The sequence below is a fragment of the Schistocerca nitens genome, chromosome 8 (genome assembly GCF_023898315.1).
Source record: "Schistocerca nitens isolate TAMUIC-IGC-003100 chromosome 8, iqSchNite1.1, whole genome shotgun sequence".
NCBI classification, from domain to species: Eukaryota; Metazoa; Arthropoda; class Insecta; order Orthoptera; family Acrididae; genus Schistocerca; species Schistocerca nitens.
In genome coordinates, this window is record NC_064621.1 from 276,062,720 (window position 1) to 276,080,310 (window position 17,591).

General features: G+C 46.7%; 1 protein-coding gene across 2 annotated transcripts in view; it reads left to right on the forward strand.

Moving 5' to 3' along the window:
* The window catches only part of LOC126199275 (myrosinase 1-like), a 338,624-nt gene that overhangs the window by 72,650 nt on the left and 248,383 nt on the right, over positions 1–17,591 (forward strand). For both annotated transcript variants that reach the window (XM_049936084.1, XM_049936085.1), the window contains exon 3: positions 13,395–13,529. In XM_049936084.1, the coding sequence (XP_049792041.1) occupies positions 13,395–13,529 (135 nt within the window). The remainder of the gene's footprint in view (positions 1–13,394; positions 13,530–17,591) is intronic.

Here is a 17,591-nt window from a genome sequence, read left to right on the forward strand (position 1 = left end):
AGCTATTGAACGCACTGGGTGTGACCGGCTGCAGATAGTAGCACATGTCGGAACGAATGACGCCTGCCGCTTGGGTTCTGAGGCCATCCTTGGTTCCTTCCGGCGGCTGGCTGATTTGGTGAAGACAACCAGCATCGCACGCGGAGTGCAAGCTGAGCTTAATATCTGCAGCATAGTGCCCAGAGTCGATTGCGGTCCTCTGGTTTGGAGCCGTGTGGAGGGTCTAAACCAGAGGCTCAGACGACTCTGCGACTATAATGGTTGCAAATTCATCGACCTCCGTTATTGGGTGGAGAACTGTAGGGCCCCCCTAGACAGGTCAGGCGTGCACTACACACCGGAAGCAGCTACTAGGGTAGCAGAGTACGTGTGGCGTGCACACGGGGGTTTTTTAGGTTAGAGGGACCCCCCCTTGGGCAAAACGATAAAATACCTGACGGCTTACCAGAGAGAACATCAGCATCGTTGATAAAGAACGTCCGTCCTCAGAGACCAAAAACAGGAAAAGTTAACGTAATATTGGTAAACTGCAGGAGTATCCAGGGCAAGGTTCCTGAATTAGTATCGCTTATTGAAGGAAATAGTGCGCATATAGTATTAGGAACGGAAAGTTGGTTAAAACCGGAAGTGCACAGTAACGAAATCCTAGACACAGAATGGAATATATACCGCAAGGATAGGATAAACGCCAATGGTGGAGGAGTATTTATAGCAGTAAAGAATTCAATAATATCCAGAGAAGTTATTAGCGAATGCGAATGTGAAATAATCTGGGTTAAGTTAAGTATCAAAGGTGGGTCAGATATGATAGTCGGATGCTTCTATAGACCACCTGCATCAGCAACCGTAGTAGTTGAGCGCCTCAGAGAGAACCTGCAGAACGTCGTGAAGAAGTTTCGTGATCATACTATTGTAATAGGGGGAGACTTCAATCTACCAGGTATAGAATGGGATAGTCACACAATCAGAACTGGAGCCAGGGACAGAGACTCTTGTGACATTATCCTGACTGCCTTGTCCGAGAATTACTTCGAGCAGATAGTTAGAGAACCAACTCGTGAAGCTAACGTTTTAGACCTCATAGCAACAAATAGACCGGAACTTTTCGACTCCGTGAATGTAGAAGAGGGTATCAGTGATCATAAGTCAGTGGTTGCATCAATGACTACAAGTGTAATAAGAAATGCCAAGAAAGGAAGGAAAATATATTTGCTTAACAAGAGTGATAGGGCACAAATCGCAGAATATCTGAGTGACCACCATCAAACGTTCATTTCTGAGGAAGAGGATGTGGAACAAAAATGGAAAAAATTCAGAAACATCGTCCAGTACGCCTTAGATAAGTTCGTACCGACTAAGGTCCAAAGCGAGGGGAAAGATCCACCGTGGTATAACAATCATGTACGAAAGGTACTACGGAAACAAAGAAAGCTTCATCATAGGTTTAAGAGTAGTCGAATCATAGCTGATAAGGAAAAGCTGAACGAAGCGAAAAAGAGCGTAAAGAGAGCAATGAGAGAAGCATTCAACGAATTCGAACATAAAACATTGGCAAACAATCTAAACAAGAACCCTAAAAAGTTTTGGTCATATGTAAAATCTGTAAGCGGATCTAAATCCCCTATTCAGTCACTCGTTGACCACGATGGCACCGAAACAGAGGACGACCGAAGAAAGGCAGAAATACTGAATTCAGTGTTCCGAAACTGTTTCACTGCGGAAAATCGTAACACGGTCCCTGACTTCAGCCGTCGCACGGACGCCAAAATGGAAAATATTGAAATAAACGATATCGGAATTGAGAAACAACTGCTATCACTTAGTAGCGGAAAAGCATCCGGACCAGACGAGATACCCGTAAGATTCTACAGTGATTATGCTAAAGAACTTGCCCCCTTTCTATCAGCAATTTATCGTAGATCTCTGGAAGAACGTAAAGTACCTAGCGACTGGAAGAAAGCGCAGGTCGTTCCCATTTTCAAGAAGGGTCATAAATCAGATGCGAATAATTATAGGCCTATTTCGCTTACGTCAATCTGTTGTAGAATAATGGAACATGTTTTATGTTCTCGTATTATGACGTTCTTAGATAATACAAATCTCCTTCATCATAACCAACATGGATTCCGCAAACAGAGATCATGTGAAACTCAGCTCGCCCTATTTGTCCAAGAAATTCACAGTGCCGTAGACACTGGCGAGCAGATTGATGCCGTATTCCTGGACTTCAGGAAGGCATTTGATACGGCTCCGCACTTACGTTTAGTGAAAAAAATACGAGCTTACGGAATATCGGACCAGGTTTGTGATTGGATTCAGGATTTCCTAGAAGAAAGAACACAACATGTCATTCTTAACGGTTCAAAATCTGCAGATGTAGAGGTAATTTCGGGAGTACCGCAAGGAAGCGTGATAGGACCTTTATTGTTTACAATATACATAAATGACTTAGTTGACAACATCGGTAGCTCCGTGAGGCTATTTGCAGATGACACGGTTGTCTACAAGAAAGTAGCAACATCAGAAGACTCGTACGTACTCCAGGAAGACCTGCAGAGGATTAATGAATGGTGCGACAGCTGGCAGCTTTCCCTAAACGTAGATAAATGTAATATAATGCGCATACATAGGGGCAGAAATCCATTCCAGTACGATTATGCCATAGGTGGTAAATCATTGGAAGCGGTAACGACCGTAAAATACTTAGGAGTTACTATCCGGAGCGATCTGAAGTGGAATGATCACATAAAACAAATAGTGGGAAAAGCAGGCGCCAGGTTGAGATTCATAGGAAGAATTCTAAGAAAATGTGACTCATCGACGAAAGAAGTAGCTTACAAAACGCTTGTTCGTCCGATTCTTGAGTATTGCTCATCAGTATGGGACCCTTACCAGGTTGGATTAATAGAAGAGATAGACATGATCCAGCGAAAAGCAGCGCGATTCGTCATGGGGACATTTAGTCAGCGCGAGAGCGTTACGGAGATGCTGAACAAGCTCCAGTGGCGGACACTTCAAGAAAGGCGTTACGCAATACGGAGAGGTTTATTATCGAAATTACGAGAGAGCACATTCCGGGAAGAGATGGGCAACATATTACTACCGCCCACATATATCTCGCGTAATGATCACAACGAAAAGATCCGAGAAATTAGAGCAAATACGGAGACTTACAAGCAGTCGTTCTTCCCACGCACAATTCGTGAATGGAACAGGGAAGGGGGGATCAGATAGTGGTACAATAAGTACCCTCCGCCACACACCGTAAGGTGGCTCGCGGAGTATAGATGTAGATGTAGATGTAGATCAGCGGCACAGTCCATGACTGCAGCTCCTTAGACCATACTGTAGTCATTACTTTATAAACCATAATGCAGTTTTGTAACAAAGCTATATATCATGATGATAAAAGCCGTCCCTCATGTTCATTGGTTCTTGTGGTACTTGAAATGTAACGGAAGCTGTCCAAATTCTCCTGTTTGTCAAATCTGCCTACTCGTTTAATAACAGAAAATAATAAATGACGCTTCTGCGAAAGTTACTTTCTGGTAGCGGTGCCAGACCCGTCTTTTGTGTTAATACGCCGCCTTGGCAGCAGAAAATTGAGTCTCGGGCCAGCTTTCCATGTAGTGGAGAAATCGCAGCTTTGAGTTTTACGGTGAGGGACGAGGGCGCCACCAGCCGAGGCGGCGTGTCCGGTGGTTATCTCTCAGGCCGCCCGTGAATACCGCTACAAACCGCCCCGACTCGACCGTTCATCGTTTCATTGCTTTGGGCGTGTCGTAGCTCACTCAAAGAAACCGAAGCTAACTGAACTATTTTCATCTGCTACAAAATTTGCTCTTTGCCAGAGATGCGACATTTAATCACCACTTGCTCTGATTCGGTACTCCCGTCTGAAGATAAGCAGAAATTTACGTAGTTGTGTATTAGAAATGGAAGATGGGCGAATGATGTGGGTCTTGCACTCCTTGTGGAGGGGACACACCGCTTGTCACCCTGCATACTGTCCCTTGGGGGTGTCAAACATTTAAAGCTTTCAAGTCAATGCATCAAAAGATATGGCCATTCAGTTATGTCACTTATTTGATACTCGCGAACTCTATCATCAAAAGCTATAGATGAACTATCTGTATGCGAGTCGGGCCTGGTGATCTACCGATAAAGCGTGTGCCTGGAAACCGAGAGGTTGCGGGATCGAATTTCAGTCGGGCCACGGCCTTCGTTCTAAATTAGTCCTCAAAGATGTGAGGAGTCGCCAGAAACCACACTTGGTTCGGATTACACCCTAAACTCTAGGTCCCCTTTCCCTGGTTGGATAACTAGGTTAGATTAGTGACACACAATTCGCTGAAGCGGCGCACTACAGAAAGACCTGCATCAAGCGACTGGGCGACCCAAAATTATTATTATTTTCTTCATATTTAGTTAAATTTGTATGGTACCCTCAGAGTGTAAGTCCTGTTGGCAATTGTCAGTTTTTTTCGGGTGATGACAACTGACCGCATCGAATAGCGGAGTGCAGCTCTGGTCAGCCGCATTGGTGGAGGAATGGAATGACTTACCACAAGAACTCTTTACCAACCTTGTGGCCAACATGGGAGCACGTTTCAGAGCATTGTAGCGTTATGAGTATGTGGGCGAGTTAGTAGTCCACCTAGGGCTGGTAGTGAGGAGAGCTGAATTTGCTTGCTGGGCTGGATGCAAGTTGGTGGGACGAGGACGTCACACGGCTGCCCCATGTGATCTCAGGTGAAGAGACAAGGAGCGTGTCGCCGGAAAGGAGAAAGGCCCAAAGCTGGGAATTTGGATGGCTGATGCACACATGACCTTTGTTCAGGAGAAAGGAGATCGCTGGCCGGTGTAGCTGTGCGGTTCAAGGCGCTTCAGTCTGGAACTGCGTGACCACTACGGTCGCAGGTTCGAATCCTGCCTCGGGCATGGATGTGTGTGATGTCCTTAGGTTACTTAGGTTTAAGTAGTTCTAAGTTCTAGGGGACTGACGACCTCAGATGTTAAGTCCCATAGTGCTCAGAGACATTTGAACCATTTTTGATAGGAGATCCACCAAAAATGGCAGAGTGTCAGACAAGCTGAAAGACGGCTTCTTACTGATTTTCGAGAACCTATAATTTCACAGTCAAATATTATATAAAATCTGGATATGTATTCAGCCTCAGAAAAATGGGGCGCATCTGGTGACGCAACAATATTTCAATATCTTTAATATTACAGAAGTTAATATTTCACAGTGTAAGATGCAATATTATGAGATTTACTTCTTCTAGTATTGAAGACAATTTTATAAGTTGAAATGACATGTTTCATGTCACAACATTAGCACAAAAATACACGCTTTTACTTTGTTTGCAATGTGACAAAAAAAAAAAAAAACAGTTGGGATAACGCATCTCGTCAACATCAAAAAGTGAAATAATCCTAAACACAACAATATTAATATATTAATTCTCAGAAGGTTAAATTATCAAATGGTTCAAATGGCTCTGAGCACTATGGGACTTAACATCTGAGGTCATCAGTCCCCTAGAACTTAGAACTACTTAAACCTAACTAACCTAAGGACATCACACACATCCATGCCCAAGGCAGGATTTGAACCTGCGACCGTCGCGGTCGCGCGGTTCCAGACTGAAGCGCCTAGAACCGCTCGGCCACACTGGCCGGCTTAAATTATCCTAAACATGACAATATTAAAGATTAACTAGAAGCTTCTTTACAAAGTTCTTCCTACACTTACATTATGATGTTGGTCAGTGCTATGAAAACCGTTCCGATTCTGGTTCAAAGTTCGGTACTATTTTTAGGACGACAATCAAGTCTACAGTGGATAGTTAGTTATGCGACAAATTGAGCAAAAGATTACCTGGGCTCACTCGAGTTTACAGTGGACACACGCTGGTGAACCAAAAAAGTCACACCTCTGCATGCGGTATTTACCTTAAGCTGCAATGAGCTGTCGTCTGCTGGGCCGCTCTCTTCCTCTCAAATTCCTATAAACTCATTACACCTAAGCTGAATTTTCCAGCATAAACTTTCTTTATGTTTCTCGTTATGTGAGAGAACATGTACTCCCCCAATTTTAGAATGTGGTGATATACACGCACATGGTTGGAGCAGTGTGCATATTATAATGCTCTCTCAGTTCTTGCAAGAACAGTTAACTAGTTAGCTGGTTCGTTTCTCCACAGTTGGAGCTAAACGATGCTACAGCTAATTTGTAGCTGGATATCAGCTGCTGTGAACGCAGTGTTTACACAAATTACTCTTCTGTGTCGTACAGAGCGTTATGTGCTCCATTCTGGACTTGAGCCAGTTCAGAGAAGAGTCCTAAAAAATTTACGTCTTGTCTTACTCATAGCCGACCTGTCTCCCCACCTGGGTTCTTTCGTGCTTCACGCCACAGTTTTTTCAACCAATAGGAGCGTTCCTCTTATTTTGTGGAAACTCTAACAATCGCAAGGTGCCTACCATTAAATTGCGTCGAAACTTTGGCTCTTTTCTCCTTCCCAGCGCGTTTCCGCCAATCGGACGTTTTGTGCCCATTCCAGACACCTAAATGCGTACACTGACTCTCTCACGTGTGTACCTCTCGCTGGACTCATGATCGAAAATGCGTCACTGGTCTTGTTTTGTATCCATTTGGAGTTTCAAAATGCAGTTTTCTAAAAGCTTTCTTTGCTGTCGTCCCTCAGATGGGCCGCCGGCCGGAGATGCCGAGCGGTTCTAGGCGCTTCAGTCTGGAACCGCGCGACCGCTACGGTCGCAGGTTCGAATCATGCCAGGCATGGATGTGTGTGATGTCCTTAGGTTTAAGCAGTTCTAGGGGACTGATGACCCCAGAAGTTAAGTCCCATAGTGCTCAGAGCCATTTGAACTATTTTTTTCAGATGGGCCATTATACTCGCTCTCCCCGTCTGAGTCACCTGGTCGCTCGTTGACTTTCCGACTGGGACACCCCTTTAAGTGGTTTCCATGGTACCTCCTGCAGGGCGGCCTTGCCTCTTCCCTCATCCCTCTGAATTCCAAACTAAAACGCCTCTCACTGCTTGTCTCACCTTCCGCTCAGACATGCATTATAGGAATTACCATTGATTGAGTGTTACCCCTTTTTGCATTACATACTGATAGGCAAATTTGCTCCTTACCGCCGAATTAAGTTAGGTGTCATATTCACCTTCCTGTTGCGATGTATAGAGCTCTCATGCAAGGTGTGAATCTGACCTTCATTTATTCTGCCACTTTACAACAGTGAATAAATATTTTTTGCAATAAGTTTCTCCATTAACGACTTTGAAACGCTGCATGCAATATCTCAGATGATATCATTGCACCATAGCTATCATTTCTGATAGCTAAATATATGTATATATCTTATTGCTTGGGTTATAATATTTTTTATATCTTTTCATTATGCAAATATTTGTCAGAACATCGTATCCTCCACAATTACACAGCAAATGATTACAGCACGAATACCTCATATACGTCATATTATGTCATATTTGAGTATTCATTTAATGAACACATTACTATACTATCACAAATTGATTTAAATATTAATTACAATTGATAATACGAAAGAAGTGGTCTGTCGCATGTGTTAGTTGACACTACTTCTGTGAAAGAGTGCCAAAAAACGCTTCTGACAAGCAGGCCTATATAATTGTTTAAACAATATTTAATGACAAGCTGGTGTCATTTATCATGAGCACACTTGTGCAAGGATATTGGCGTATTTATTTGCGGACAAACCTTTATTTACACTCCTGGAAATTGAAATAAGAACACCGTGAATTCATTGTCCCAGGAAGGGGAAACTTTATTGACACATTCCTGGGGTCAGATACATCACATGATCACACTGACAGAACCACAGGCACATAGACACAGGCAACAGAGCATGCACAATGTCGGCACTAGTACAGTGTATATCCACCTTTCGCAGCAGTGCAGGCTGCTATTCTCCCATGGAGACGATCGTAGAGATGCTGGATGTAGTCCTGTGGAACGGCTTGCCATGCCATTTCCACCTGGCGCCTCAGTTGGACCAGCGTTCGTGCTGGACGTGCAGACCGCGTGAGACGACGCTTCATCCAGTCCCAAACATGCTCAATGGGGGACAGATTCGGAGATCTTGCTGGCCAGGGTAGTTGACTTACACCTTCTAGAGCACGTTTGGTGGCACGGGATACATGCGGACGTGCATTGTCCTGTTGGAACAGCAAGTTCCCTTGCCGGTCTAGGAATGGTAGAACGATGGGTTCGATGACGGTTTGGATGTACCGTGCACTATTCAGTGTCCCCTCGACGATCACCAGTGGTGTACGGCCAGTGTAGGAGATCGCTCCCCACACCATGATGCCGGGTGTTGGCCCTGTGTGCCTCGGTCGTATGCAGTCCTGATTGTGGCGCTCACCTGCACGGCGCCAAACACGCATACGACCATCATTGGCACCAAGGCAGAAGCGACTCTCATCGCTGAAGACGACACGTCTCCATTCGTCCCTCCATTCACGCCTGTCGCGACACCACTGGAGGCGGGCTGCACGATGTTGGGGCGTGAGCGGAAGACGGCCTAACGGTGTGCGGGACCGTAGCCCAGCTTCATGGAGACGGATGCGAATGGTCCTCGCCGGTACCCCAGGAGCAACAGTGTCCCTAATTTGCTGGGAAGTGGCGGTGCGGTCCCCTACGGCACTGCGTAGGATCCTACGGTCTTGGCGTGCATCCGTGCGTCGCTGCGGTCCGGTCCCAGGTCGACGGGCACGTGCACCTTCCGCCGACCACTGGCGACAACATCGATGTACTGTGGAGACCTCACGCCCCACGTGTTGAGCAATTCGGCGGTACGTCCACCCGGCCTCCCGCATGCCCACTATACGCCCTCGCTCAAAGTCCGTCAACTGCACATACGGTTCACGTCCACGCTGTCGCGGCATGCTACCAGTGTTAAAGACTGCGATGGAGCTCCGTATGCCACGGCAAACTGGCTGACACTGACGGCGGCGGTGCACAAATGCTGCGCAGCTAGCGCCATTCGACGGCCAACACCGCGGTTCCTGGTGTGTCCGCTGTGCCGTGCGAGTGATAATTGCTTGTACAGCCCTCTCGCAGTGTCCGGAGCAAGTATGGTGGGTCTGACACACCGGTGTCAATGTGTTCTTTTTTCCATTTCCAGGAGTGTATATTTATTGTGAATGGGCTGAGTGTGACAGAATGTTTGTAACATTTCTGTATTTAAATATTGTTGTAATATATTAGTTTAGTCTGAGAAGTGGTCACATTGAGTCAGATAATGTCTCTAGTGTTTAAGAACGACTTAATTTTGTTGGGAGCAGCCTTCAGCCAATGCAAAAGTAGACAGTAGCGCAACACCACGGGAGTCGAGTGGAGACAGGCTTTTTCGAATGAAGAGCGCTAGGGAGCGATTCTGCAGACTCGGATGTTCATTCTGGAAGGAGGCATATCTGGTTGTGGTGACGAGCGATACCGATTCTGGACGGTGAACAGCCCCTACCATACTTCAGCTTCTGTAGGGACTTTATATTTTGATATGTCTGATCGTGCTCCACAGTAGAACTCTTAACTTTTTCCGCTTGTATTACGGAACTGAGTATAGACAGAGTATGAATTACTGTTATTTGTATCGGGTGAGTTAATTTGTACATCATCATGTTGAACTCCGAACTTTTTTGGGTTGGTGAATATTTCATGTGTTGTAATCACGAAATGGACTTAGTTTTCGCATTTTTGACAACAATTATTTTGGGTGTTTTGCTACCATTCTCGTAAGGTTGTCATTGTAACTTTACTGCACTTGACAAGGGTATTTTCTGTCTATATTTTAATCGAATATCGTAGGATCACTTACCGTTTACCTGAGATGTTCTTTCTTGAATAAATACACTCCTGGAAATTGAAATAAGAACACCGTGAATTCATTGTCCCAGGAAGGGGAAACTTTATTGACACATTCCTGGGGTCAGATACATCACATGATCACACTGACAGAACCACAGGCACATAGACACAGGCAACAGAGCATGCACAATGTCGGCACTAGTACAGTGTATATCCACCTTTCGCAGCAATGCAGGCTGCTATTCTCCCATGGAGACGATCGTAGAGATGCTGGATGTAGTCCTGTGGAACGGCTTGCCATGCCATTTCCACCTGGCGCCTCAGTTGGACCAGCGTTCGTGCTGGACGTGCAGACCGCGTGAGACGACGCTTCATCCAGTCCCAAACATGCTCAATGGGGGACAGATCCGGAGATCTTGCTGGCCAGGGTAGTTGACTTACACCTTCTAGAGCACGTTGGGTGGCACGGGATACATGCGGACGTGCATTGTCCTGTTGGAACAGCAAGTTCCCTTGCCGGTCTAGGAATGGTAGAACGATGGGTTCGATGACGGTTTGGATGTACCGTGCACTATTCAGTGTCCCCTCGACGATCACCAGTGGTGTACGGCCAGTGTAGGAGATCGCTCCCCACACCATGATGCCGGGTGTTGGCCCTGTGTGCCTCGGTCGTATGCAGTCCTGATTGTGGCGCTCACCTGCACGGCGCCAAACACGCATACGACCATCATTGGCACCAAGGCAGAAGCGACTCTCATCGCTGAAGACGACACGTCTCCATTCGTTCCTCCATTCACGCCTGTCGCGACACCACTGGAGGCGGGCTGCACGATGTTGGGGCGTGAGCGGAAGACGGCCTAACGGTGTGCGGGACCGTAGCCCAGCTTCATGGAGACGGTTGCGAATGGTCCTCGCCGATACCCCAGGAGCAACAGTGTCCCTAATTTGCTGGGAAGTGGCGGTGCGGTCCCCTACGGCACTGCGTAGGATCCTACGGTCTTGGCGTGCATCCGTGCGTCGCTGCGGTCCGGTTCCAGGTCGACGGGCACGTGCACCTTCCGCCGACCACTGGCGACAACATCGATGTACTGTGGAGACCTCACGCCCCACGTGTTGAGCAATTCGGCGGTACGTCCACCCGGCCTCCCGCATGCCCACTATACGCCCTCGCTCAAAGTCCGTCAACTGCACATACGGTTCACGTCCACGCTGTCGCGGCATGCTACCAGTGTTAAAGACTGCGATGGAGCTCCGTATGCCACGGCAAACTGGCTGACACTGACGGCGGCGGTGCACAAATGCTGCGCAGCTAGCGCCATTCGACGGCCAACACCGCGGGTCCTGGTGTGTCCGCTGTGCCGTGCGTGTGATCATTGCTTGTACAGCCCTCTCGCAGTGTCCGGAGCAAGTATGGTGGGTCTGACACACCGGTGTCAATGTGTTCTTTTTTCCATTTCCAGGAGTGTATTATTCCACATGATGTGATTCTTGAGTTTCTCCCGGCGTATTTGATAATCAAAATATCTACGGGTGTACTGCCGGTCTACAGTGTCCAACGGGCACAATATTTCGGCGATGATACATGTCGCCATCATCAGGTGAACTGACGGACTGAGCTCCTGTGAACGTGCTGCGCACTATCTCTGACGCAGAGAGTCTACTCCAGGAATTGGAACATCTGAGAACTGTATTTCTTAAAAATGGGTACTCAGAGTGGCAGATTCAACGTGCTCTCCGCCCAACCACTACAGCGCAACCTATGGAGATGGATGAAATCACGAGGGAGGAGGTAGGCACTGCGTTTATTCCATATACAGGCGCACTCTCGGGGAAAATCGCCCGCATTTTGAAGAAACACCGGGCCGGAACTGTGTTTTGTCCTGCGAATAAAACTCGTGCACTGGCGGGGAGCGCCAAAGATGACCTCGGTTTGAGGAAGGCCGGCGTGTACCATATTCCGTGTCAATGTGGCAAGTCGTATATTGGTCAGACGATGCGTACTGTCGAGGATCGATGCCATGAACACCAGAGGCACACTCGACTGATGTATCCGAGCAAGTCGGCGGTCGCTGAACATTGTTTGTCGGAAAATCACGCTATGGAGTATGAACGCACGAGGATTCTAGTACAGACGTCGAGATACTGGGACAGCGTTGTTCGAGAGGCCATCGAAATTCGCATCAATGACGACCTCATAAACCGTGACTGTGGCTATAATCTTAGCAAGGCTTGGGAACCAGCGATTGGGTTAATCAAGAGTAAATCGAGCAAACGTATAGTTGTGACGACCACGGCGGACAGAGCCATCACACCGACGTCATCTCAGACGCCGTCGCAATCTGTTCCACCGCGCGACCGTGGCGCGGGGCGCGGAAGGCGGAGGGAACGCGCCGCGGGCGGAGGGTATTTAAATCGGCCGCCACCGCGACCGAACCCAGTTCCCTCTGAGCAGCCATAGCGTACGGATCTCCGTGCCGGCACGTTCACAGGAGCTCAGTCCGTCAGTTCACCTGATGATGGCGACATGTTTGATCGCCGAAATATTGTGCCCGTTGGACACTGTAGACCGGCAGTACACCCGTGGATATTTTGATTATTATTCCACATAATTCTCTGTAGTCTACATCAATTACAAACATTAGAATAGAACCATTGTTATTAAAGTATTCATTTAAGTTTTATTTTGTATTTGTGGGTATTTTATTAAATCGCAATTCAAGCCAGTGCACAGACCATTTAACTGAACGATCGCAGCAGCAGCTTATTATTTGCAGCGAATTAGCTGCGGGGGATGAAAGCAGACGTGTGCGGCTTTACCCTATGATTACGCTTTTTAAGCAGAGCAGTGCATAGCTCAGATACCTGAAGGACAAGTAAGCGCAGGTAAAAGCGCAACTGGTTTGCTCGAATGGAACTGTTTAGAAAAGCAACTACACTAGCAGTAACCGTTAGGTACGGTCACCGCATGCACTGCCGTTTTCGGTAATCACGCATCCTATTAAGATCCATGTCCCGCGTTTTGTAATGTCCAGGGGACCATTATAAATCGCGGTGACTTGAGTATAATTATTGTCCTTGAATAACAGTGTCATTTCTGTTCGTCAAAATGCTTAATGAGTTCTATTGCCTGCTGTGCGCCGGCCGCGGTGACCGAGCGATTCCTGGTGCTTCAGTCCGGAATCGCGCGACTGCTGCGGTCGCAGGTTCGAATCCTGCCTCGGGCATGGATATGTGTGATGTCCTTAGGCTAGTTTTGTTTAAGCAGTTCTAAGTTCTAGGGGACTGATAACCTCAGATGTTAAGTCCCATAGTGCTCATAGCCTGCTGTGCTATACTGTTCTTTCTATGCACGGTCAAGTTTCATCGAGCGTGTTTTATGGCAGTGACATCATGCAAAAGTTACATCTGCCTTAGAGTTTTGCAGACCTGTGTAGTTATATAATTTTATTTTTTGGCGGTTATAATTGTATTGCATTAAAGCTGAACTACGAACGTCAATGTTATTGTTTCAGGTTGACATTTACCGCTTCTCCATTTCCTGGGCACGGGTACTCCCCTTGGGCGACGTCAGTCAAGTCAACCCACTGGGCGTGGAGTACTACAACAAACTAATCGACCTGCTGATTGCCAATGGAATTGAGCCAATGGTAAGACAAACTACCTCAACAGACTTTACTATCTGGATAAAATAATTTTGTAATGCTAAGTTATTTTGAATTTCTAACAGCAACCTTTCTTCTTCCTGGGAGGTAGATGCAAATCAAGTGCGCGAAATTAACAAAAATAATTTTAGTTTTTCGAGGATTTGTCACACACTATCCAAAGACAGACTTATACTTCAGTCTGATCCCATACACAAATACATCATTGCAAATAAAATTATACTGTGATTTGTAATTCTTGTCTACATGACTCGAGACGAAGGAATAATTTTTGCTCAGTCGCACAGAATAGAGACAAGTGAATAAGGCTATTTAGTGCCCTCTAATATTGTGTCATGTCACACCCGAATGACCAATAGGGCTTCGCATCCACAGGAATACATTAACTGTGGTTTTTGTCGAGTTTAATTGACATTTTGCACCTTCTGTTCCATAGCTGGATACGGAACTTCTTGGGCAGTTCAGTACGTCGCCAAGTAGACCTGAAACACATACACATGTTGAACTCTACAGGGGTGGTGAGGGGGTGTGGCACCCTGGGGTCATTATTCGTGTTGGACTGTTGGACATCATATCCACTCAACACTGAGTAGCGGCTTTTCCAGAAGATTCCTAGCCGATTCTATATTGCTTTATACGTCTCATCACTTCTGTGCCTCCGTTAACGCATACAAATCGTTTCCTGGATATTTAAATTCTTTACTGCTAGCTTAGTCTCGTTCGTCTCGTGATTTCATTCTATCTGTGCGCGAGTCCCGTCAACGAACGTAGATAGTGTAATATACATTAATATGTGCATTTACCATAAATAACTTCTGTTTCAAGGTTACAAAATCATTCCTCATGGACCGAAGGTACACAAAACAGGACATAAAACTGTTGGAGAAGCAACTATAAAGCATGCCAGATTTAAAAGTAAACAAAATTTTCAAGATTCGTAATGTTTTATAGAAGCTCGAAAATTAATACAGACCTTAATGCGAGGCGCTTTTAACACCTACCAAAGTGGAACATTGATGCAGAATCTGGCGAAAATCCAAAGAGATTCTGGTCGTATGTAAATTACAACAGGAGCTGCTAATGTTACCGATGACAGCGCCACCAAAGCGGATTTACTCAACATGTTTTTCCGAAATTTCGTCACCAAAGAGAGGTGCAGTAAATATTCCAGAATTAATGTCAAGAACAGCTCACAAACTGCAGATTTTAGAAGTATATACCCTTGGTGTAGCGATGCTGCTTATGTCACTAAATAAAGTCTTCTGGTCCAAATTGTATACCAGTTAGGTTCCTTTCAGAGTATGCTGATGAAATAGCTCTATATTTAAGGACTTTGTACAACGCTCGACCGACGAAAGATTCGTATCTAAGGATTGCAAAAGTTGCGCAGAGCACACCAATACACAAGAAAGGAAATAGGAGTCAACGCTGAATTACAAACTCATATCAAAGACATCAATCTGCAGTAACATTCTGGAACATGTGCCGTCTTGGAACATTATCAAATACCTCGAAGAAGAAACGATTTGTTGGCTCTTACACGTCACGGTTTCAGAAAATATCTTATTTTGAAACACGAGTGGCTCTTTAATCACACGAAGTAATGAGAACTATTGACTGGGTACCTCAGGTTGATTCCATATGTCCATATTTCCAGAAGGCTTTTGACACCGCTCCTCACAAATGGCTTCTAATCAAATTGCGTGTCCTTGGATTATCGTCTCAGCTGTGACAGCCCGGGTTCGTAGCAACTGACGGGAAGTCGTCGAGTGAAACAGAAATTACGTATGTCCGGCGATCCACAGGAGGTGTTAAAGGCCCTCTGCTGTTTCTAATCTACATAAACAATTCGGGAGGGATTGTAAACAGCCCACTTATATTATTTGCAGTTGGCCGTCTAGTGATGTCACAGGAAAATGAATACGAATTACAAAATATTTCAGAGGAGATATCTGTATGGCACGAAAAGTGAAAATTGACACTGAATAATAAAAAAATGTGAAACCTTGCACATGAGTACAAAAAATGCATTAAATTTGTGTTATACGATTCAATTACGACTACGAATAACTTAATATGGAAGTATGACGTAGAAAATTTTGTGGGGAAGGCGAAGAAAAGACTACGTTTTATAGGTAGAACACTTACAGATATGCTACGAAGACTTCCTTCACTGCGCTTGTCCGCCCTCTGCTAGAGTATTTATGAGTGGTGTGGGATTCTTACAAGATAACATTGACGCAAGACATGCAAAAACTTCAAAGAAGGGCAGCTCGTTTTGTGTTATCGCGAAACCGAGGAGATAGTTTCACGCATATAATACGTGAGTTGGGGGTGGCAATCACTAGAACAAGGCGAGATCCTTTCATAGATTTTCAACCACCAACTGCCTGCTCCGAATGTGAAAATATTTGGTTGACTCTCACTTACATAGTGAGAAATGACCGTCATAATAAAATACACTCCTGGAAATGGAAAAAAGAACACATTGACACCGGTGTGTCAGACCCACCATACTTGCTCCGGACACTGCGAGAGGGCTGTACAAGCAATGATCACACGCACGGCACAGCGGACACACCAGGAACCGCGGTGTTGGCCGTCGAATGGCGCTAGCTGCGCAGCATTTGTGCACCGCCGCCGTCAGTGTCAGCCAGTTTGCCGTGGCATACGGAGCTCCATCGCAGTCTTTAACACTGGTAGCATGCCGCGACAGCGTGGACGTGAACCGTATGTGCAGTTGACGGACTTTGAGCGAGGGCGTATAGTGGGCATGCGGGAGGCCGGGTGGACGTACCGCCGAATTGCTCAACACGTGGGGCGTGAGGTCTCCACAGTACATCGATGTTGTCGCCAGTGGTCGGCGGAAGGTGCACGTGCCCGTCGACCTGGGACCGGACCGCAGCGACGCACGGATGCACGCCAAGACCGTAGGATCCTACGCAGTGCCGTAGGGGACCGCACCGCCACTTCCCAGCAAATTAGGGACACTGTTGCTCCTGGGGTATCGGCGAGGACCATTCGCAACCGTCTCCATGAAGCTGGACTACGGTCCCGCACACCGTTAGGCCGTCTTCCGCTCACGCCCCAACATCGTGCAGCCTGCCTCCAGTGGTGTCGCGACAGGCGTGAATGGAGGGACGAATGGAGACGTGTCGTCTTCAGCGATGAGAGTCGCTTCTGCCTTGGTGCCAATGATGGTCGTATGCGTGTTTGGCGCCGTGCAGGTGAGCGCCACAATCAGGAATGCATACGACCGAGGCACACAGGGCCAACACCCGGCATCATGGTGTGGGGAGCGATCTCCTACACTGGCCATACACCACTGGTGATCGTCGAGGGGACACTGAATAGTGCACGGTACATCCAAACCGTCATCGAACCCATCGTTCTACCATTCCTAGACCGGCAAGGGAACTTGCTGTTCCAACAGGACAATGCACGTCCGCATGTATCCCGTGCCACCCAACGTGCTCTAGAAGGTGTAAGTCAACTACCCTGGCCAGCAAGATCTCCGGATCTGTCCCCCATTGAGCATGTTTGGGACTGGATGAAGCGTCGTCTCACGCGGTCTGCACGTCCAGCACGAACGCTGGTCCAACTGAGGCGCCAGGTGGAAATGGCATGGCAAGCCGTTCCACAGGACTACATCCAGCATCTCTACGATCGTCTCCATGGGAGAATAACAGCCTGCATTGCTGCGAAAGGTGGATATACACTGTACTAGTGCCGACATTGTGCATGCTCTGTTGCCTGTGTCTATGTGCCTGTGGTTCTGTCAGTGTGATCATGTGATGTATCTGACCCCAGGAATGTGTCAATAAAGTTTCCCCTTCCTGGGACAATGAATTCACGGTGTTCTTATTTCAATTTCCAGGAGTGTAAGAGAAAACAAAGATCGCACGGAAAGATTCAGGTGTTCATTTTTACTATGTGTCATTCGACTGAGGAACGATCGAGCAATCGTCTGAAAGTAGTTCCGAAAATCCTCTGCCAAACGCTTTGCTATGAACGGCATGATAATGGTGCAGATGTAGTGTAGATGAG